General features: G+C 40.6%; 1 protein-coding gene across 1 annotated transcript in view; it reads left to right on the top strand.

The window, feature by feature from the left end:
* The window catches only part of npr2 (natriuretic peptide receptor 2), a 123,163-nt gene that overhangs the window by 57,311 nt on the left and 41,052 nt on the right, over positions 1-24,800 (top strand). Inside the window, exons 8-12 of the mRNA XM_072453441.1 lie at positions 9,147-9,267; positions 11,962-12,036; positions 13,171-13,248; positions 20,372-20,476; positions 22,059-22,130. Of these exons, the coding sequence (XP_072309542.1) occupies positions 9,147-9,267; positions 11,962-12,036; positions 13,171-13,248; positions 20,372-20,476; positions 22,059-22,130 (451 nt within the window). The remainder of the gene's footprint in view (positions 1-9,146; positions 9,268-11,961; positions 12,037-13,170; positions 13,249-20,371; positions 20,477-22,058; positions 22,131-24,800) is intronic.

Raw genomic sequence — 24,800 nt, 5'->3', positions numbered from 1 at the left:
GGTTAGCACTCTCGACTCACAGCAAGAGGGTCCTGCCCAGGACCCTCTTGCTGTGTGGAGTTTGCATTTACCTGGGTGTATTTACTCAAGTCAAAACGTGCATCACCTGTAATAATCCTCCAGCTAAAGGTCCAGATCTGGAGATGAGTCCCAGCGACAGTTTTTTCCAGCGACAGTTTTTCCCAGCGACAGCTTGTCCCAGCAAGTTTTGCAGTAGTCTTCATTTTCACTGTATTTTGAATTTACATTTTAAATATTTAACATATACATTTTCAAGCTCCCGAATTCAACAACACGAGCAATCAATTGTGCCTGACTCATGAGGCGGTTTACAATTGGCTGTTCTCTTCTGTGGACGGGATTTATAGTTAAGTTATAATTCAGTATAAAAAGATTACGTTTTTCTTAAAAAGGATAATTCTTATGAATTAGATTGGTTTCCCAACAGATAGAAGGTTGGATTTTGCACTGTGAATTTTGACTGCTGATTTGAGGGACTGAAATATGTGCATGGAACATTTAAAAGGTAAATTTTTCTTTCGGATTGTTTTTTTTAATTCAGCAAATTAAATTCAAAGTAAAAACAATTCCTGGTAAAAAAAATAGATTTTTTTTAAATTCACAAACATTAAAATTCAACATCTGATAAAACAGGTTGTGATAAGGTGGTGTTTCTCTGAGTTTTAAAAGTCCATGCACCTCAAGTTGGTTTCATGTAGAAAACACTGATTTGAAATGTTTCCTGGTGATTACTGACATAGGCTGCAAGTTGTTTGGAAATGTAGAGGTCATGCAGTCATTTCCATTGGAAAAAGGCCCCCAAATTCCAACTGAATGACAAACATAAGGGCTGTTCAAATGGTATAAGGCATTTTGTTGTTTTTTTTTGCCTAGTTTTTGTTTGTGGAGCTATTTATTGTCTCTCAAATTTCCATTCATTTAGCCATTTTACCTTTTTCTTTTCAATCTTTTTCTCCCAAAGCTCGCTCGTCGGCTGTCGGCAGGAGAGATAAAGGGCGCTTTCTCTCGGCTCGCAACTGATCATTTCCACATCTTATTCAAAGAGATCTGTTGTTGCCAATGTAATAAATGGGAGTCTGGCTGTGTTTTTGTTATTTATTAAATTTTCTTCTTTGAGATTTCAGATGCAAAACATTTTGACTTTGGCACAATCTAAAAATAGTCAAACCTGGACAATTCTGTCATTATAAACATTGTATAGTAAATATACTGGGCAAAGAGGACTGCTTAAAGATTAAATACAGGCAATAATTTCAAATTATACTTTCAACCACCCTCGTCTCCCTGGAATATAACTACAGACCAAATGGAATATGTTGGGAATTATTTTAAAATGTGAAAATAAATAGATTCAATATTAATTAAATATATTTACAAAGGGGGTTTTAGATCTCTTTAATCCTGAGAACGATCGGCTTTGTTTTGGTTTTACAAGCTCAACAAATAAACAAATTGCTAAATACTTTATTGATTCCTCTCAGATTAATTCAGGTTTCCATCCATCCATCCATTTTCTGCCGCTTTATCCGGGGCCGGGTCGCGGGGGCAGCAGTCTGAGCAGGGACTCCCAGACTTCCTTCTCCCCAGACACTTCCTCCAACTCCTCCGGGGGGATCCCGAGGCGTTCCCAGGCCAGCCGAGAGACATAGTCTCTCCAGCGTGTCCTGGGTCTTCCCCGGGGCCTCTTCCCAGTGGGACATGCCTGAAACACCTCCCGAGGGAGGCGCCCAGGAGGCATCCGGAACAGATGCCCGAGCCACCTCAGCTAGCTCCTCTCGACGTGGAGGAGCAGCGGCTCTACTCCGAGCTCCCCCCGTGTGGCCGAGCTCCTCACCCTATCTCTAAGGGAGCGCCCAGCCACACGGCGGAGGAAACTCATTTCGACCACTTGTATCCACGATCTTGTTCTTTCGGTCACTACCCAAAGCTCATGACCATAGGTGAGGGTAGGAACGTAGACCGACCGGTAAATAGAGAGCTTTGCCTTTCGGCTCAGCTCCCCCTTCACCACAACAGTCCGATGCAGCGACTGCATCACTGCAGCCGCTGCACCGATCCGCCTGTCGATCTCACGCTCCATCCTTCCCTCACTCGTGAACAAGACCCCGAGATACTTCAACTCCTCTTCTTGGGGCAAGGACACCCCACCCACCTGAAGAGGGCAAGCCACCTTTTTCCGGTCGAGAACCATGGCCTCGGATTTGGAGGTGCTGATTCTCATCCCAGCCGCTTCACACTCGGCTGCAAACCTTCCCAGTGCATGTTGCAGGTCCGGGTTTGATGGAGCCATCAGGACAACATCGTCTGCAAACAGCAGAGATGAGATCCTGTGGTCCCCAAACCGGACACCCTCCGACCCCTGACTGCGCCTAGAAATTCTGTCCATAAAAATTATGAACAGAACCGGGGACAAAGGGCAGCCCTGGCGGAGTCCAACATGCACTGGGAACAGGTCTGACTTACTGCCGGCAATGCGAACACAGCTCCTGCTCCGGTCATACAGGGACCGGACAGCCCTGAGCAAAGGGCCCCGGACCCCGTACTCCCGGAGCACCCCCCAAAGGACACCCCGAGGGACACGGTCGAAAGCCTTCTCCAGATCCACAAAGCACATGTGGACTAGTTGGGCAAACTCCCATGAACCCTCGAGCACCCGATGGAGGGTATAGAGCTGGTCCAGTGTTCCACGACCAGGACGAAAACCACTCTGCTTCTCCGGAATCCGAGATTCGACTATCGGTCGGATTCTCCTCTCCAGTACCTTGGAATAGACCTTACCCGGGAGGCTGAGGAGTGTGATCCCTCTGTAGTTGGAACACACCCTCCGCTCACCCTATAATTCAGGTAATTCAGGTTTCCAGCACCCATAAATAAATGAAACTGATAAACTTTACTTTATCATCAATAGTAATAAAGTGCTCAGATTCAGTTCAGACACAGCTGTTGTAATCTTATTCATGGGTCTAAAGTGACATGCAGACTTGTTGCTACTGGCATCTTGAGGACAAAAGCAACATGTTCACTGTGGGCAATGCCAACAAAAGTCTGAAAAAAAAAAATCACCCTAACCCTACTAACCCTAACCCTAACCCTAAAGACCCTGTTTGTCCAGAAATGTGTTACTGTGGTCAGGAGGGACGTTTTCAAAATGGCGACAACAACAATAAGAGTCACATGACTTTAACCCACAAACAGCCAAATCGACAAACAATCTCTTAAGTGGTTACGTTCTGCAAATACTTCTGTCAGCAGTGTTTAGTATCTCCTGTTAAAATATAAATATGTTATTTGCCTTTTAACCACTTGGAGAGCCTCGTTGGTGGGCAGGTTGCCAGGTTGGCGCGCGTTTGTGGTCAGAAGACACTAGAGGGAGAAGTGCTGTCCACATCTGGGATAATGTGGCCCGTGTGGAGCAGGCTTTAAATAGAACAAACACCCGAACACATGGATTTAAACCTGATCCAGCTGACGGCGAGGCAGTCAAAACACGTCTGAGGTCGAGAGGTAAACAGAATAAGAAAACCTGTTTAACTATGTATAACGAGTGCTAGAATGTTGATAAAAATGAATATCTCAGTGTTTGTTGTAATTAGAGGGTATTTTCACAGCGCATCATGACTGTGCTAAAATATGCAAACCTGTGTTAAGGTTCCAGTTTAGCACAAAAGCATCAAATTAACCTCAAAAGAGCTGAAATATCACTTTATAACCTTGTTTTGGAGATTAGATTGGACGGTTTTCTCTTAGTTATAAGTATACACAATACACTCGATATACCAATTTTCGATATTACTGCAATATTTTCAATCTCCCAAATTAAGACTAAAATTGAAAAATAACTTGATGGACCTTTTTTGTTGGACGTCTTTTGCTTTTTAAGCTGCTTGAGGAAAATAACCTACTGGGAGTTATTAGTTTGCCAAAACAGTTTTATAAAAAGTCTGTAACCTCTTATCACGAGAACAGACTTTTTTTTGACGATGAATCTGAGATTCATGAGTCCTCTGCTTCTGATTGACTCTAATTATAAGTGCTACAAGCTCTGCACAGAGGGAAATCACATTTAAAATCTTGCTTAGTTCCTTTTGGACAAATATAATTGTATTTTTCAGCTGCTGTTGGAGGACTGGACTGACATATTAACTGTTTGTTTGGCCCTGACAATTTACTTTTCAAAGAATTTCACTTAAGTTGAGATTTAGGGGCTTGTTACGGCTATTTAAACGTGACTTTGAGGTATTTTCATGTTAGTTGTGGTCCTGATTCTTCCCAAAATGGTTGATCTGACTTTACATAAGTGAAGTAATAGCTTTGTATTTATATTCTACACACCGTAGTCTCTTTTATCATGACGGATGACAGAAATAAATAAATGCAGACAAATTCAAACGTACGTTGGAAATCTAAAATATTCCCAGGCAAAGATTGTGAATTTATTTTGCGGCTTCTGCTTTCTCGTTACAACAACTGACAAACTTAAACTTGTAAATTGGATCACACCTCGTTGTCAAGGAGTTACTGCACATGTTCACACTTAAGGCATAGAGATTAATCATATTTGTACCGATAACTCTTACATGATTGGGAATATTTGTGTCGTGTTCTGTCCGTGCACTTATGGACACAACTCACTCAAATGTTTTGTGACAGAGACGATAGAGACAGACAAGTCAAATTTTAAAATAAAAAAACGTGATTTTTTTTTTAAAAAGATGTTTAGAAGAATTAATGATGTAAAACTATGTGCAGAAAGCAGTGTAAAAAAATCATGCAATTCAAAATAAACTGTAAGCAAATCGTTCTCAAAAAGTTGTGAAGAATGTAAAAGATGGAAACTGGAATATGACAACTCAGCCTGCAGTGCTTTATGGTTTTATATCCGGATTAATATTACTAGACCGTGAATATCGCCAGTAAAACCTTTATTACATTATTATAACTCATAATGGAGACTGGTAGTAGGTCCATATAAGTGTTATTTATTCCTACTTCCTTTCGAACACGTGTAATTTATGTTTTTTCCTTTTTTTTCCTCTATACATTCTTTTTGACTGGATGTATGACTAATCGACATGTTTGAAACAACTAACTACAAAATGTAAACAAATAACAGTAACCCGGAGCAGAGACTGTCCCTCACGGCCTTCTGAATCAGGCCCAGGACCCCAGACGGACCCTCGTGGCCCTCGGGAGCAGACCTAGGACCCCAGACGGACCCTTTTGGCCCTCTGAAGCAGGCCTAGGACCCGAGACGGACCCTTTTGGCCCTCTGGAGCAGGCCTAGGACCCCAGACGGACCCTTTTGGCCCTCTGAAGCAGGCCTAGGACCCGAGACGGACCCTTTTGGCCCTCTGGAGCAGGCCTAGGACCCCAGACGGACCCTTGTGGCCCTCTGGAGCAGGCCCAGGACCACAGACAGACCCTCGTGGCCCTCTGGAGCAGGCCTACAACACCAGATGGACCCGCGTGGCCCTCTGGAGCAGGCCTAGGACCCCAGACGGACCCTTGTGGCCCTCTGGAGCAGGCCCAGGACCACAGACAGACCCTCGTGGCCCTCTGGACCAGGCCTACAACACCAGATGGACCCGCGTGGCCCTCTGGAGCAGGCCTAGGACCCCAGACGGACCCTTGTGGCCCTCTGGAGCAGGCCTAGGACCACAGACAGACCCTCGTGGCCCTCTGAAGCAGGCCTACGACACCAGATGGACTCGCGTGGCCCTCTGGAGCAGGCCCAGGACCCCAGATGGACCCGCATGGCCCTCTGGAGCAAGCCCAGGACCTCAGACCGCTCCTTGTGGCCCTCTAGAGTAAGCCCAGGACCTCAGACCGTCCCTCGCGGCCCTCTGGAGCAGGCCCAGGACCTCAGACTGCCCATCGTAGCCCTCTGGAGTAGGCCCAGGACCTCAGACCGTCCCTTGCGGCCCTGTGGAGCAGGCCTAGAACCCCAGACGGTCCCTTGCGGCTCTGTGGAGCAGGCCCAGGACCTCAGACCGTCCCTCGCAGCCTTCTGAAGCAGGCTCAGGATGTGCACTGGTGGTGGGCTGTGGCCTGCAGATCCAGCCCTCACTCTTTCTCTCCATCTGGAAGTGCTTTACACCTCCGACCTAAAGGAATGCAGCTCCGCTCTGGTGCTCGTGGAAAATCATGGAAGTCCACTCCTCCGACCAGAGCCGCTCTACACAACAATGAAAATGATGGAATGGCTTACATTTAAGGGCTGAACCACTTATCAAAAACAAATTTAAGTTTTGGGGTAATATATGCCATGAGCAAATGGTATAAACAATGCCGTTGGTTAACCGTTGTAGTTTAGAGCTCCACAGACTAATTCACGATTATATTTAACAATGATCAAGTATAGATACAGGAGCAAAGAATTACTGAATATAAAAACCGACTTACGTAAAGGTACTTGAGTAAAATGTTAATTGAATTTTGTGCTGAGGTTTGATAACTATGAAAGAGAAGAAATATGGTGATCTTGATAAATAATTGTCCTGATTGTTTTTGGTAAATTAATTTCTCAGTGTATCTTGGCTTTTTTCTGTATATTTTGTAAATTTTACATAAAAGCACAGATACAAATTTAGAAGAAGAATACATTATTAACCAATTAAAGGTTGAAATATGGGGATTGAAGGCTGATAATTATGAATCTTTCTTCTTTTCGTGTATAATTTTCTTAATAATGCCTCTCTGTCCAAAAACATATTTTTGTATGTGTTTTAGGGTCTGCAGATTTACTTTACATTTATCAAAATACTACTACGGTTATTTTTTATTGACTAGTCCCGATTAATCAAACAAATGATTGAAAATGCTGCTCTTGTGGTGAACGCGCATTAGATTTTTAATTTGGGGGTGCACGGTGGCAAAGGCGGTTAGCGCTCTTGCCTCCCAAGAAGGAGATCATGGGTTCGATTCCTGGACCAGACCAACATCACATGATCTCTCTGGGTGGAGTTTGCATGTTCTCCCCGTGTTACCGTGGGTTCTCTCCGGGTTCTCCGGCTTCCTCCCACTGTCCAAAGACATGTATGTGTTAGGTAAAATTGGTGACTCTAAATTGACCCTAGTGAATGAATGTGAGCGTGAACTGTCTGTAATGTCTATGTCTCTGTGTTGGCCCTGCGACAAGTTGGCCACTGTCCAGGGTGTACCCCGCCTAAGGCCCGAAGTCACTGGGATAGGCTCCAGTCACCCGCGACCCCGAAAGGGAACAAGCGGTAGAAAATGGATGGATGGATGGATGAATAAATAATAATAATAACTTAATCATTTTTCATGTTTAATTCTATAATATAATGTTACTCAAAGTGAAAGTATGCTACACTGCACTTACCTTGAGGCAGAATATGTTACAAAATCCATTTTAATGCTGGCAGTTAATAAAATACAGAAGTAACTGCAAAACTTCCTGGTTGAACTGACTCTAAACTTAATACTTACAGACCGGTAAACATATTTTTTCTCCCGAAATGTAGAGTTTTTGTTGTTGTGGTGAGCGTGTGAGTGCTTCAGAACATGGAGTTATATATATATTTGAGTTATTTTGGTGCTGGTTCGTCAGGTCAGATCAGGGTTCAGTCTACAGCGAAGAGCTCGAGTGGGAAGATATGCCTCAGTATTTTTAACTGAGATGAATCATCAACTCAACAATTTAACAAACAGTTGCTTGTAGTTTCACATTTAAAACTGTTGGAAACATTTGAATATGCATATTTTGACACACACACAAAATTACGTACAGACTCAACTTGGAAATGGGCAGAATCTGGACAAAAAAGGACTTTTATTTTGTTCCTTACCCTTTATTTTCATTGGATGTCTTATTTTTCCTATTTTCAATTTTACCCAATTTGTTTTTCTCTGGTCCTGTATTGTTTGTTTTGCTTTTTTAATTTAGAAAAAAAAAAAATAATAATAATAATTGATTATGCGTATTTTAATTTATACTTTATGCAACCCAAAGCCTGGTTGAGTTTCAGCAATAACTTTTCATCCGCTGGACATTCGGACAGCACTGCAAACTAGAGGTAATCCCTCATTATTGTGTGGTTGGCGGTGGAAAAGGTTTCACTGGTCATTATCTGTTTTAGAAATCAAGACGTCTCTGATGTAAATGGTTTGAGCAGCAGCGTTAAACTCTCCTGAGATACAACCTCCCCAGCACATTAATAATCTTAACTTTTTTTCTTTTAATCCAACATAAATATGTCAAAACATATCTTTAAAATTTAAAGACATGTTTTGACATATTTATATATATATATAGTTGAGGGTTGAGTATCCGACAAATGTGAAGTACTTTACCCTTATTTGGAAGTTTAACATTTTAATCTGCTCTTTTTTTAAGACTGTCCCAGTAGATCTTTGTCTACTGGGACTGTCTTAAAATGGTCCAAAATATTGGCTTTCTACCAACAGTCGATATTCAAAATGACAGTTATGCGGCAAACCATTTCTTACAATCATAACTAAGTGATTGTAATGCTGCGTTGATGAGAACTCGCTCGTCTGATTAAAGTTTTCTTTTCAGTCAGTTTTCTTTTCTGTTTCTGATTTTCTAAAATTACTCACCAAAATCAATCAATTTATCTTTTACTAAGCCTATATTTTGTCCTTTTATAACCATGATTGAGTCTTACAGTGGATTTCGTGCAAGTCTTTCATAAACTGACCGCTTGTGTAAACTGTGTTAAATAAATAATCAGTGCAAGAGTTTCACACTGCCCCGAATGTGCAGAGCCAAAAAGGACAGAGGCTCGAATCTCCCCTCGACCGAACACTGCAGATGTTGTGAAGGGAAAGTATGGATTCTGGAGAAGGGAGAAAGTGTATGTTTGTGGTTGCGTTGAGAGGCAAAAATCATCAACTGTGATTAACTGATGCTTTGGGTTTCAGAATTTTTTTAATGTTGCGGTATTACACTGTTGCACTCATGTCTTCAACCTTGGGCAGTTGAATAGAAAACAAAACAGTGCTTATATGATTTATCCTACAGCCACAGCTCAAGAACAGCAGCAGAATATGAACTTATAAAGTGTATAACAATGATAAAATAGACCATGAATCTTTAAAATATCCCTTGAATACTTGATGTGACTTCTCCTCTTGCTCTTTAGGAAGCTGAAGCTGGAGAAGGAGCTGGCGGGCATGTTGTGGAGGATCCGCTGGGAGGACCTGCAGTTCGAGAGCCCAAACAAGTACCACAAACGAGCTGGCAGCAGACTCACGCTGTCCCAGGTGAGGGTCCTGAAGCGGACACTTTTTGAGAAACATTATGTGGTAGTGCAAATGTGCTCCTTGTTTATTTTAAAGTCCTTTCCTCTTCACCAGGCTGATTCATTTAGTACGCCAAACTCCTCAGTTGCATCACTAAAATTACCTCCTGGTCACAGCTTTCCGTCCACAGTGTTTGAGTTGTGTTTTCTGTTTCTATGTGACTTTATAAACTAAGAAGAGCTGCTGTAGCTGTGCCACAAACACAGGATGAAGCTTTTTTCTCATCACTGCTTTTGTCTTTGGCTGCTGCCTCATCAGGGCGTCATATCTGTAGGACGCTCCGCACTGGCTGACATGCCGCAAATTTTGCTAAAAGTTCACCTTTTCTAACTCTGGCATTTCAATTGAATTAATTTTTGTAAAGACCAAAATCAGTAGTTGCCTCGCAGGGCTGGGTCTGTGTGCATCTCATGCATGAACTCTCATTATCTTTTTAACTATTAGCCATCCTGTGGACCTTCTCCAGGTCTGATCCAGGACTCAGGAGCAGCAACTCCGGAGGCGATTGCACAAGTTTAGGTTGAAGTCCACTCAGCTATTTATTGCTGAACACAATTTATACTTTTTCTTTGGCCCATTTGGCGTTGCAGTGCCTTGTAAAACCTCTTGGAGTTTGAAAACATATTGTTCCTAGTGTGAGCTCATATGAATCTGGCAGGGGTCTTGTTTTTCTCCCGCTCTCTCTGTCTGCCCTCTGGTAAAGGCCCTGGCACAGACCAAACCTGAGCCTCTGCAACTCCAAGAACTACACAGATCTAAACCCCAGAGTGGAATTTTGAAAGCTGTTCACTGGCATTGTACCAGACTTATTGAAACAACAAAAAAGGTCAAGGTTTTTTGCTGCATAGAATATAATGAAAAAGCAATTAATGAAAAAATGTGACCTTCATATACAAGTTATCACAAGGTCAAAGTTTCTGCAGTGAAAGGCCAAAAGGAGTCAAAAGTAACTTGCCTGGCCAAGACTACACATTTTTACAAAGACGTTTGGGTCTTGAACCGAATCCTGTCCATTTATGAGTTCGAACAGATTGCCAATCAGAGAAACACATGGTGAACCGAAGAATCAACCGTCAAAGCACTAAACTCCATAAATCTGAGGTCAAAGACATTATTGAATTTCGTATAATTATGATTTTTAGCAACAAAAATAGTCATCATTATACCACTAGATAGTGAAACAAAAAGCCGCTTATGCACGTTGTCTCTTGTAAGTCCAATGCTATACGTTGTTCAACATACAACTTAATAAAAATATTAATTTCCAGACCTGATTTTAGATTCTAATTAGTTTATTACCTGATTTCTGGACCTTTAAGATTATTTAAAGCACAACCAATGAACATTTTCACCTATTGAATGCCTTTGTAAGTCCCTGTAATGGTAAATATGTATTTCGGGGCGTGTGAAGTGTCCGTCGTTGCCCCCTGCTGTCTCTGGACGGAAAACCAGCTGACATCGAGCTGAAGAAAACTCTCCTGAGAAACCCTGGCTCTTTTTTGGTATTTGGTCATGTGGAATGTGTTTGAACGTGATTATACTTATTATGATAACCAAAGAAGGAAAAAACTTTTGCTCTACAATCTGATGTGAATGATCAGAAAGACAGATCACTCATGTCAGATTTGATCATTTTATTAACATTTTAACTGAAGAAAATCAGACGATAAAACTGATTTTGCCATTGTTTGAATATTAAGTTGTGTAAACCGACAAAGAGTAGCAGCGAGTCTGAGGTATTTAAGTGAAAGATTGCGATTTCGTTAGGCACACATACATAGCTGGTGTCCTTAAATTCTCCTTGGCGCGTCCCTCTCCGCTCGGCCCTCGTGGAGTGGTCTGTTTCACGAGCGCTCTCACGTGTCCACACCTTCCACACGACAGGCCGGAGCTGCAGAATGTGTTTTCCAGCCTGATGGATTTTCCAGTTGCCCGTGGACCAGTGCCAGGCCGAGTGTGAGGGAGAGAGAAAGAGAGAGCACTTCTACAGGTCCGAAGAAAGGCTCTAACGAACACAGAGAGGGATTCGGCAACATTTTACCAACCGACAATACGTTCAAGTAGTTTGGGCATGAGTAACTTTTTGTGTTCAGAATTCTGCATCAAAAACGCACCTGGAGTTGTGAGCTTCATTTACGCGATTGTTTGAGGAATCCTGGTTTGTAAGTCCTCTCCCTGTGAGCCTCAGGAAACACTTTTGTAAAGTGAATCAAAGGTAAAGTATCAACTTTTGCCAATCAAAGACAAAAGAAAAAGATGATTATAAGTTGACTGAATGGTGCTTCCTCTTCATTGTCCGTCTCATAATGTTACGATCTGTGAAGTGTGAACGTAGCCCAAACCTGTGTATTTTCTTGTGTTTTCTTGTATTGTCTTGTGTTTTCTTGTATTTTCTATAACTTTCTTGTATTTTCTTTTACTTTCTTGTATTGTCTTGTGTTTTCTTGTTTTTTCTTGTATTTTCTTTAACTTTCTTGTATTTTCTTGTGTTTTCTTGTGTTTTTTTGTGTTTTCTTGTATTTTCTTTTACTTTCTTGTGTTTTTTTGTGTTTTCTTGTATTTTCTTTTACTTTCTTGTGTTTTCTTGTGTTTTTTTGTGTTTTCTTGCGTCCCCCATATACCTGACACTCTTGTCCATCCTGTGTTGTGTTGCAGAGAGGCTCCAGCTATGGCTCCCTGATCACGGCTCACGGGAAGTACCAGCTCTTCGCCAAAACGGGCTATTTTAAGGTGAGTCCTGACACTCTCCCACTCACTGCCTCCTTCTCTCGGTGAACGCACAGAAAGGCTCGACACGGCAGTTACTCTTTCAGAATGCAGTTACTTTTCTATAATCAAAGGAAAACCTTGTGATTTTTTTTATCATGAGTTTATTATCTTAAAAATAATTGTTTAACAAATTGTGAAACAAAAAAAAAAGCTGTTTTAATCCTATATTGTGTTTTCACACTGTAATATAATGCAAAGTGAAAAAGTAAAAGTATTCTAAGTTTCAGATTTTTATCAATAATACACTATATTTGTAAATATTCTGTATTAAGAAGCTTTCAGTCATAATATTTAAAGATTTATTTGGTTAATAATGTATTAAAAAAAGGTCAATGAAGAATAGAAATAATCTTTTGACTAAGTCGACTAATCAAAAAATGATTTAGTTCAATCACCTACATACGGAAGCGTAGAGCTGCCAATGTTGCTTGAATAAAATCAGGCAGTATTACTTATTGTATTATTATATTTTTGAATATTCGTTTTCTTCAAGTTTACCTTTTAATATGCTACGATCACAATATTTCATGATCGAAAAAAAAAAAAAAAAATGGTTTGTTTCATGTTGAAATATGCTACTAAATCAGCAGGAAATGAGGTGCTAAACCATATGACATTCAGATCATGGACGATCATGACCCAGACAGACAGAAGATGATCGTCTCTATGCATTCCTTCAGCACCTTCCTTCAAAGAAGAAGAAGACATAATGATAGTGGTAGTATCACATTATTTCATGACAGTTTTCTTTCTTTTGTTGTTTTTGCTATCATGAAATAATGTGATCGAATCATGTTGAAATGTGAAACTGGCACTACCGTAATTGCATGTATTTTTCTTTGCATTCTCATGACGAGTGGATCAATAACCCAATTTTCTAGATCTGATTTGTGGTGTGTGTATAAGTTAATCCGTATAAGAGTAACTGTTGTATGTGGAAAACAAAGTATGATACATTTCAGAATAACCCATTGAATCTTTCACATTTTCTCTTTCATTATTGTGTCATTAATCTGCTCTTCTTTGCTGCTCTGAAAGCTGTGATGAGATTGTCAGTCTGAATGTGTTGTTGACGAGGCGTTGTCTGTTGCCCAGGGGAACTTGGTGGCCATCAAACACGTGAACAAGAAGCGGATCGAGCTGACCAGGCAGGTTCTGATGGAGCTCAAACATGTAAGTGCTGAAAGAGCGTTTGACCCCCGTTCTTGATTGTTTGTTCTAAATCAGGGCAATTTTAGGTAAAACTGTAAATGTTTAATATATTGAGTTAATAGTTTACAGTAAAAATGAGACAAATAAAAGATAATTAGGTGATAATTCTACCTTTTCATGATTAATTTTACAGACATTTCACAATTGTCTGACATTTAAACCTCGACTATTGCATTTAAAAACATAGTCGGTTTTGTCACACATTTCCTTGTTATTGCTTTTTTGCTGCAGCTTGGTATCCATCAATTGTTTCCGTTGTTGGAGTTGTACATCCTTAAGCCGTTTTCAGTTTTTGTATTTGACTGGAGTTTGCTCCAAAGCGGCTCCCTGACGTGACCATGAGGGTCCGTGTTGTTGGTGTTTGTTCATGATCTCGAGCTGAGCTGCATCTGGGAGCCGTTACCCAGACTTCCTCCTGTCTGTGGTCGCCGTGTGGAAACTGCTGTGGTCGGACCCAAACTCAGTGTCCTGGAAAGACTTGTGTTCGATTTCCACAAGAATCAATGGACGTTTGTATTTACGCAAAAGTGTAGTGTTTATATTAGGACAAAGTAGGTTAAACCGTGTCGAAACTAAACCAGGGATAAACCAGGTCAAAACAAAACCAGGGATAAACCAGGTTAAAACTAAACCAGGGATAAACTAGGTTGAAACCAACAAGGGTTAACCAGGTCAAAACTAAACCAGGGTTAAACCAGGTCAAAACAAAACCAGGAATAAACCAGGTCAAAACAAAACCAGGGATAAACCAGGTTAAAACTAAACCAGGGATAAACTAGGTTGAAACCAACCAGGGATACACCAGGTCAAAACTAAACCAGGGTTAAACCGTGTCGAAACTAAACCAGGGATAAACCAGGTCAAAACAAAACCAGGGATAAACCAGGTTAAAACTAAACCAGGGATAAACTAGGTTGAAACCAACAAGGGTTAACCAGGTCAAAACTAAACCAGGGTTAAACCAGGTCAAAACAAAACCAGGAATAAACCAGGTCAAAACAAAACCAGGGATAAACCAGGTCAAAACAGAACCAGGGATACACTAGGTCAAAACTATACCAGGGTTAAACCAGGTCAAAACAAAACCAGGGATAAACCAGGTCAAAACAAAACCAGGGATAAACCAGGTCAAAACTAAACCAGGGATAAACCAGGTCTAAACTAAACCAGGTCAAAAATAAACCAGGGATAAACCAGGTCAAACAAAACCAGGGATAAACCAGGTCAAAACAAAACCAGGGATAAACCAGGTCAAAACAAAACCAGGGATACACCAGGTCAAAACTATACCAGGGTTAAACCAGGTCAAAACAAAACCAGGGATAAACCAGGTCAAAACAAAACCAGGGATAAACCAGGTCAAAACTAAACCAGGGATAAACCAGGTCTAAACTAAACCAGGTCAAAACTAAACCAGGGATAAACCAGGTCAAAACAAAACCAGGGATAAACCAGGTCAAAACAAAACCAGGGATAAACCAGGTCAAAACTAAACCAGGGATAAACCAGGTCAAAACTAAACCAGGGATAAACCAGGTCTAAACTAAACCATGTCAAAACAAAACCAGGGATAAACCAGGTCAAAACTGAACCAGGGATAAACCAGGTCAAAACTAAACCAGGGATAAACCAGGTCTAAACTAAACCAGGTCAAAACTAAACCAGGGATAAACCAGGTCAAAACAAAACCAGGGATAAACCAGGTCAAAACAAAACCAGGGATAAACCAGGTCAAAACTAAACCAGGGATAAACCAGGTCAAAACTAAACCAGGGATAAACCAGGTCTAAACTAAACCATGTCAAAACAAAACCAGGGATAAACCAGGTCAAAACTGAACCAGGGATAAACCAGGTCAAAACTAAACCAGGGATAAACCAGGTCTAAACTAAACCAGGTCAAAACTAAACCAGGGATAAACCAGGTCTAAACTAAACCAGGTCAAAACTAAACCAGGGATAAACCGGGTCAAAGCTAAACCAGGTTTAAACTAGGTCAAAGCTAAACCAGGGTTAAACCAGGTCAAACTAGACCAGGGTTAAACCGGGTCAAACGCTGCAGAGGTTTATTGAAACAAAGCCGCAGCAATTGTCAGCTGTGATCAAAGCTAAAGAGAGTCCAAGGAAATATTAGAGCGTGTGACTTTTTTCTGTGGTGACTTGTTTAAATATATTAAACAGTGAAACAGCCGTCTATATTTTACAGATTTAGGCTTAAATCCACTCGATATAAACTCTTTAAACACACACACACACAGACCAGGTGAGGCCACTCATGTTTCATCTGATTATCGTAGTTTTTAAGTTGTTTTGTTTTTACATCTTAATTTAATGACAAAGATGATCTCTAAAAGCTACATTTCAGCTCAACCCAATACCTGGCAGCCACAATTGAATCATTTGCACTTTGACATGTTACAAAATACTTTGATGCAGAATTATTACCAAACATGAGATTTTGTGTCTCTTCAGTTAAAGGGCGAATGGCAGGTTTTTATGTTGTTATAATTTTGACTTTATTTGGTGTATTTAAACCTGTAAAAATTATAGTTTTACACCAATCAAGCAGCTATTTGTAGAGTTGGAAAATCTGTATAAAGTAACAGCAAGTGACATCACACCAGGGGCACTCGTTCCATTCAGTTTATTTAGAATTCACTCAAAACAATTTATCATTTGTTTAGACTCTCTAAACTTTAATTCAACCAAATTAAAGGTGCTCTCATGTATTTGTATTTGTCAAATTTAAAAAAAGTGTAAAAAAGTAATTTCCTATTGTAATGTCATCAATTACTAACAGGAACATGCATTTTAGTTCAATAAGTGGTCCAACCTGTCATGGGCACTTAAAGTTTTCCTTCGTCTGAGCCGTGTTTGGTGTCCTTCAGACGTAATATACTTCAGTCTGAAAGAGTGTTCGTGTAAAAGTGGTTTGTTAAAAATCCGTCGCAGCACAATCCCTGTGTCCACAGACCGGGCTTTGGTAAGAAGAGCTGCTGGTGCGTTTCCAGAGGAGGAGCAGCAGTGTGTTCCTGCGCTCGCACATACTTTCCAGCATTCCCCCCGTTACAGAACACCCGTTTGGTTCTCCAAAGTCAGGAACACGCTCCTGTTTTCTTCTCAATCTGACATGTTACGACGAAATCAACCTTTTGTGGTTTCGTTGCGTCACGTCTTGCGCTTCGACAACGCAATCACCATTTGATATTCCTCCAGAAGAACATGTGTAGAGTCTGTGTCGTCCCGGTAACGATGTATGTATGTATGTATATATATATGTATATATGTATGTATGTATTTTTTCCCTGGGGTCTATGTTTATCACATGAATCTTTTCTTTGCACAAGTGGGGTTGTTTTCTTGTTTTTATGTAGAATTATGCCCATATTTTAACATTTGAGTTGTTAAAGTTCAAATAATTATCATCCATCACACTTTATAGATACTACAACTGACTACGTAAGAGTCTATTTATTGCTGGTGTTTTTGTGATATGGTTCACTTAGAAAAAGGATTTACTGTCATTGTTTCAGCGGCACAAAATAGTTTCAATAATATCGTTCATATTTGTCTGGAGCTCTTCAAATGCTGAGTGAGTTGTCGAGGGGCAAGCGTAATTCTAGTATCTATAATTTGTGATAGATGATCATTATTTGGCCTTTAAAAACTGAAATATTAATAGTATATATAAACTATATAATATAATATAGGGACAGTTCTAAATATCAAAATAAGAAAATATTCCCACTTGTACAGAAAAAAGATAGATGTGACAAATTCAAATAAGTACATTAAATATTAAATACAGACAAATAATACAATAATAATGATGATAATAATGATAATATCAATAATATTTATATTAATCATAATAATCATAAAAAAATAAAGCCTGAAAAAAAAAATTCATTTACTATTCATTGAACGATGAAGTTGATATTGTAGTAAATATCGGGACAGTTTTACACAAAAGTACTGCTTTGTTTCCGTCATACGTGTTTCCGGAATTCTGTTTGGTGGTTCAGAATCAGGAAGTGCTCCTCTGCGTTTTTAACGTCAGGCAGACTTTAAAAACAAGAATAATCATAGTTGTATTTTGATAATCATCATCTGGGCGACGCTCATAAAAAGACCTTTTTTGTAACAAAGATTCATTAAATTAAAATATCAAAAAATAGTAGCAAGTAAATAGTGAAATAGTAAAAAGGTTTCTTATAATAATATATATATATATATATATTTAAATGGAAATAATAGCTGACTAAAATCATGGTTAATTGCTGATAAAGACGCTGGTCCTGACTTTTCCTGTCTTAGTTAGTTTCACGTTTGCAGTAGTCCAAAGTATTCCTCACTTTCCTCACACATTCTTCGCATCCTAATTATTGTTCAGAAGCACTTTTCACGACTTTCAGTGGCCAGAGCGGAGGTTTGTCATCACGGTAACGCTAAAAACAACTTTGCCGGTAGCTAACAGCGCACTTTGTGATTTTAGACCCAGAACACACTCAATGGTCTCATTTTTACCCTAAGACCCTAAGACTAAAACACATCTAACTCGACCACATGGAAAGAACCGGGCACGTCCTCTGTAAAGGTGTCGCGGCCCGTTTCTAAAGCCAGGGTAAACCGTTACACGTCTGCTTCGGCGCACCGTGGTTTGCGGTGTGGGTTGTGGGAGTGACTTTTCCGTGTCGTTGGCCCTCTCGTTGGCCTCGCGCTCTGGCTCCTTCGCACCTGCACGGTTCCTCTGCGCTGGGGGAACACTAGCTCTTTCAGGCGCTCCCCTCCTTCCCTCCGCTCACACGTCCACCTCTGTGCCCCGAGCAGGAATGCGTCGTCCCACACCTACACACTGTAAATATAGACTTTCTGGTGAAATCCTGCCAAAAAAGGAGCAGGTTAAAATGAGCACGGGGAGCACAAACCCGAGGCCAGACGAGGGGTATTTGTGACGAGGGGGAACTCAAGGTTGAAGTTAGCTCAAGAAACATGCTCATAATGTTCTAAGACCTAAAACAGGTGATTAAAGGTGCACAGTGTAACTTTTTCTGCTCATCTCCACAGAGAAGTCGTGTCCCCAAATATGAAGTAAACATGGTTCTAATCAAATTACAATCAAACGCAAACAGAATACAGTTTATTGCTGTATAACATGTGAAACAGAGGAGTTTGTGCTTCGCTCATTGATCCTGCAAAAATGTGTGAGTTTTTATTTTTTTTCTCGTAAGCCGTTGTGTCTGTTTTGATACTGACGGATTTTGCCTGTTCCTGATTGGCTAATCCACCTGTCAATCACACCCCTCTTATCAGTGACCAGACTGATATTGATTTGTACAAAAAGACAGAGAAACATCATTCTGGACTTCCCAGGCACAGGAAAGTCAATTCATTCCAAAACAGAAATGTCAAATGAAAACCGAATGAAAGACCCATAACTCAGTTCATCTTTCGATCTTATTTACAGCCAGAGTTATAAAGAGTTAAGAGTTACAGGTCTGTGGGGTAAATTGTCACACTTTCGGGGCAGGTTGGTACAATTATCGATCATTTATTTCATAATAATAACGTAATCATTTATGATGATTGCATGTTTTATCTTCAGTTTAGCTGCAGACCCTAAAAACACAATAATAAATAAATAGATAAATAAACAAACAAACAAACCAAGACTAAACCAGGACTATTTTAAACTTTAAACTTCAACTTTAAATTAAACAAGGTCTGAGACATTTTTATTTCATGATCCACTTCACTGCAGCAATAAATTCTCTGAGTAATGAATGCATTTGTTCCTGTGTAATTCTGTCACAATGCTCCATTCACGTTTGCATAGATTCTGAGCAGACTTCTGAGTAAATGAGGCCACTTTATAAGCCCTCAGCGCCACTGAACGTGGAAGTAAATGGAAAATACAGGTACTGATCATGTGAACGCTGCGTCAGTCTGGACACTTCTCCCACCCAAGAACAAATGCCACACGTCTGCTCCTCGTTCATGAGCATTACAAGCTTTTATTACAGTTTACATTGCACATTGAGAGCGGAGAGAGCACACATCGGTAACAATAAAACATCTACAAACTCTTGTCCCTGTTTGACAGGCTGGTGCACAGATTCTGGATGTTTAGAGTCACAACAATGGCACAGTTATGGCTGAATTTGTTGAACAGCTTTTTAGAGCGTTTCAAACAGCAAAAGGATGAGACACATTCGAGTAAGAACGTGAGACTGAAGAATATAGTATATATTAATAATATAATATAATATAATAATAATAATATGTAATAAAAATGCGGCAGAGTCAGTTCAGTTTGAGAGCCAAACACACGGTCACAGAAATGCGTTTGACGTTATCCGTTTAAAGTGACGTATGACATGTTACGATTTTCTAATTTTGACTTTATTAAGTGTATTTATACATGTTGTACATATAAATTATAGTTAGACACCAATCAAGTAGGAATATTGAAAAATCTGTAGAAAATGACAGGAAGTGACATCACACCAGGGGCACTCATTCCAGTAAAAATGTACGCAGGATTTACATAAATAATCAACTTTTTTGACTTTCTAAACATCAATTCAACAAAATAAAGTCGCTCTCATGTAATTTTGTTTGTCAAATAAAATAAATTGTGATATTAGATGAGTTTGCTGGGTGATTTCCTACATGTCATCAATTACAAACAGGAAAATACATCAGTAAATAATCTCATCAATCGCATTATTTCTTTGGCCGAACGTTGAACCAGTGCAGTGTGTTTATGTAAAGCGCAAAATCCCAGCAGCAGCCGCCTCGCAGCGCTTCACGGAATTGTTGATTTAACCAACAGAACGTTAGAAAATCAAACAATGAAACGGTCCTGCGATCAGATTAACTAACACGAAATCCTGGAACTGAGGCCGGATCTGGTCACACTTTCTGGACAGTCAGACTCAATCCCAGCACAAACAGTTTGATCGTTGTCATTGCGTCAGTCGTTATTTGACTCTGAAGTGTAACTGTAGCTCTCATAAAACCGAAGACTTCCGACGCGTTCAGTATTTTGAGATTGATTCCGTGGTGTTGTTGTTTTTTGCCAGATGCGGGACGTCCAGTTCAACCACCTGACGCGTTTCATCGGGGCCTGCATCGACCCTCCGAACATCTGCATCGTCACAGAGTACTGCCCCCGGGGAAGCCTCCAGGTACTGCACACAAATAAACAAATAAAAACAAGATAAGAGATGCTTTATGTGTCTCACAGTAGGGAATTTCCAGTGTTGCATCGCTCAGTCCAAGAGCAGCCGGTGAAGAGGAATGTGCAATACAAAAAACACAAAATAACTTGCAGAATTTGCAGACACACATTTCCGGCTCACGAGCTACTTTTATATTCGACAAAGCCCGAAGATCTACCTATAGATCTAAATTATTGTATAATTTAGTGTTATCTTTATTGTCAGCATTAAACAGGTTTTTATTTTTAGTTTAACCATAATAAGGCTATAGAAACACAATGTAGGCTTTCATTAATAGCCTAATATTGTTTATCATATACAAATGTGCAATATAAAAAGGAGAGAGAAAATGTGCTGTTTAACTAGACCATTTAATACAGCTGAGTATTTGAAAATAAAATATACTGACCACAACTACGCTAAATGATAGAAGGTTGAGCTTAACCAGAACTTCCTCGCTCCTCCTTCCTCTGCATTACACAGCGCACACTTCGGCGTTTTCCGGCGTGATCGACCGGTCGATCGCAATCGACATATTGGGCACCCCTGATATAGGGTAACAAAACCATTGTGGGACAAATACGTTTCTCATATCTCATCACTGCAATCAAAATATAAATTGTTTTGTTTAGTATTTATTTGTGGAGAAAACGTTGAAAAATCTGTGAAAATGGGGAAGTGACATCACACTTGGTGAAGTCAAAGTTTATGCAGAATTTACACAAAAGAAACAACTTTTTTGACTAAACAGTAATTCAACAAAATAAAATTGCTCTCATATATATATATATTTTTTTTATCACATTAGATTTATTTTCTCAGTGTTTACTGGGTATTTCCTTGTGTGACGTCATCAATTACAAACAGGAAGTGAAATTATAAACCTAAAATATTTGCTATTCTGTGATAACATTTTTATAATTTTTCTTACTGCATTTTAGTTCAATCAGTTGTCAGAGGCACTTTAAATTCTGCTGATTTGCTGTTAGACCAATTCCGACACAGATTGTCATGTATTTGCACGTGAACTCTCTGCCGTGTACGGGAAAAAATCTCTTGTTGCGGATTCTTTCCCGTCTCCTCAGTTACAGTCTTGCAGGACCAACAGTGCATTTGTTCTAACCCAAAGGACAAATGTACACAAAATAAAGACAGAAGAATGCAGTATCTCTTCTACCAGAAGCTTGAGAACCAGTGCTAAATAAATATAAAGAAGTCAAAACAAGATTCATTTTCTGAATTTAAGACACTGAACTGCTTTTATGGGCATCATAAATGCACTGAAACATGTCCAATAAGTCCACTGAGAATAATAACACCACTGCAAACCACTCGCTTATCATATTTTTGTAACACCAGAGTCACGTGTTCGCTGTTTTTGCTCATTTAACACCGTCAGTAGCTGTTTTGGGCCGCTCTGCTGACGTCCTGCTGAGCGCAGCGACGAAGGAACGCGCTCCAAAGCAAACGCATCGACGCTGTGCAGCCGGGAAGGACGACGCAGTAAAAAAAAAAAAAGAGGTCACATTTGTTTTTGTGTGTTCTGCAGGACATCTTGGAGAACGAGAGCATCAACCTGGACTGGATGTTCCGCTACTCGCTCATCAACGATATCGTCAAGGTACGGACGGGACGGGGTTTTTTTACAGGAGGGGGATGTGTGACGTAAGAGGGGTAATAATAAAACTGACATTCATCTCGTTAGGGTAAGGCCTGCTGTGTTTTAATCTCAGGGCGTTAACTTTTCTGAGGAAACATCACATCAACAACCTCCATTATGACTCAGCTGTGACTCAACTGAAATCAGTTTTGCCTTGTTTGCCTTATGAACAAAGTTTTAAGCCAAACCGCACCAACCTGAGATTTAAGATTTGGATAACAAAAGGCTTAAGAGTTTTTTATTACTAGATCGCAAAAGAAAGTCAAATGAAAAGCTTTGATATGATGAAGAATCGTTTCGCCTGGAGAAACAGGACTTTTATAGGTACTTACAAATACGGTGTTGTTAAATAAAACAAAGCAACAACAATTATAATGCTCTGACTGAGACCTTTATTCAAGCATATAAATCTGAATAATATCTAAAGTATATGGAAGCATCAATGACTTGGACGGCCAATCTACTAAATATAGGAAAATTAAATGAGAAAAGGACGTTAATTTTGTTTTGACGGATGAGGAGTGGGAAGGTATTTGCACATCACAGTAGAGGACCACAAAGTCACATGTCTGGAGCGAGTTATGTTGGAAGATTGTGACCAGTTTTTCTATACCACCATGTCAAAATGCACATTATTCACAGGGAGCGGCTGAATTCTGGAGAAACTGAGGTTGCTGGGGAGCAAATCGTTACCATGTGTTGTGACTGTCCTGTTAACATGGCAATACAGACTATGTCTGATACCGCCGTTCCACTCAGTTTTGGAACAATGTATTAAGGCCTCAAAACCCCTGCCGTGGACATAATGGATGGATATCTTTGGAGCGTACTTCTGGCAGCGGGGAAGAAGGCAATCACAAAAAAATGGATGACACAAACCGCTCCGACGATTAAGGACTGGACGGACATTATAACCGCTGTACGCACCATGGACAAAATAACCACCAGTCTCAACTTAAAAATGGACAAAATGGGACTCTTTCTCTGAACACAGTATGCATTACCCCTCTTTTCTTTGGATGACACAACCTTACCTTACATCACCGGTCCCGGCCAGCTGTTGGTTCGTGTTGTTTTGTGTTTAAAGAAGAAAATATATAGTGAAAAAAAATTACTTAAAATACTCTCAAAAAGAGGGAAAAAAATTGCATTTCCAGTTGAATCAACACACTAGACCATATGACATAGTAAAACCGAATATAATAGTAGTAGTTGTAATAATAGTAGTAGTTCTAGTGGTAGAAGAATTTAACCTCTCTGCCACAATCACTGCGTTCACATCCTGCGATTCCTGCTGACATGTTCAAGGACAAAGACTCTGTGCAGATAAACGCTGCGGCCAAACGCTCCCGATGACACGTTTATGGGATTTGGGAGATTCGAAACTCAACAATCGCAGTCGTAGTTCACACACAGATTTGAAGATTCGGTCTAAATCAGATCTGTTACATATGAAAATACTTGTGTACACTTTCCGCTGAGGTCGCTGGCTTCAGGCGAGCTCCAGGCTGCTGCGGGTTACCATGGTTACGGGCCGAATAGAGAAAAAAAAAAGGAAAAAAGAAAACAGAAATGCGGCAGAAACAGAAAAATGTGTTTGTGCTGTGGAGTTTGTGAGGGCGGTGAATGAGCTGGCATCAGGAGGTTCTGACGAGGACGAGGAGCGCGGCAGCAGTAGTGGTGGTGGACTCGGGGTGGTGTGTGGTCCTCAGAGCTGGCATCAGGAGGTTCTGAGGAGGACGAGGAGCGCGGCAGCAGTAGTGGTGGTGGACTCGGGGTGGTGTGTGGTCCTCAGAGCTGGCATCAGGAGGTTCTGAGGAGGACGAGGAGCGCGGCAGCGGTGGTGGTGGACCCGGGATGGTGGACCCGGGGTGGTGTGTGGTCCTCAGAGCTGGCATCAGGAGGTTCTGAGGAGGACGAGGAGCGCGGCAGCAGTGGTGGTGGACCCGGGGTGGTCTGTGGTCCTGCAGCGTGAGAGATTCTAACCCACAGACATGAAGTAGAGCTCTGCAGAGTTTTTGGCCCAAATCTGAGTCTTGTTTCCTCGTGGCGTGGACTGCCGATTAGTCCTGCCACGTATCAATCATAAAACGCACCTACCGCTCACCTGCAGCAGCGTGCAACTCGTCCCACGTTTCCGCGCGTCTAAGCGCATTGATCTATCATAACATAGTTCCCTCAGTGTACGGGACAAAATGAAGACGGAGAAAAACAGTTCGAGCTGACTCATAAGAAGACGGAAATCTACGAAAGATTAGAGATGCGATCCGTTGCGCTAATAAACAAACGCACATGTGTGTTGTATCAGTCCGCACGGGGGAGTGCGCATGCGCACTTCTGCCTGATTTCTGAAATCGCCGAAAAATCGTCCATACTGCCTTTAATACATAACTTATAAAATAAAAGTAATAAAAAGTAAACAATAAAAGTGAACTTGTAAAGAGCTCACCAACCAATCAGAGAGCTCCTTACTACATATTTCACTTATTATTTACTTGACATTAGTAGTTTATCAGTGTTACTGACAGGTCACTGACAGGTCACTGACATGTCCGAGATATACAACTTTGGTGCTGGACCATGGAGAGACACAAGCTGAGCCTGAGGCCAGTGCAGAGACCTGAAAACAGG

This window comes from Eucyclogobius newberryi, unplaced genomic scaffold (genome assembly GCF_026437365.1).
Source record: "Eucyclogobius newberryi isolate DKJ021-1_F unplaced genomic scaffold, fEucNew1.0.hap1 SCAF_2, whole genome shotgun sequence".
In the NCBI taxonomy this organism is placed as follows: domain Eukaryota; kingdom Metazoa; phylum Chordata; class Actinopteri; order Gobiiformes; family Gobiidae; genus Eucyclogobius; species Eucyclogobius newberryi.
This window is presented reverse-complemented; position numbering and strand designations above follow the sequence as displayed.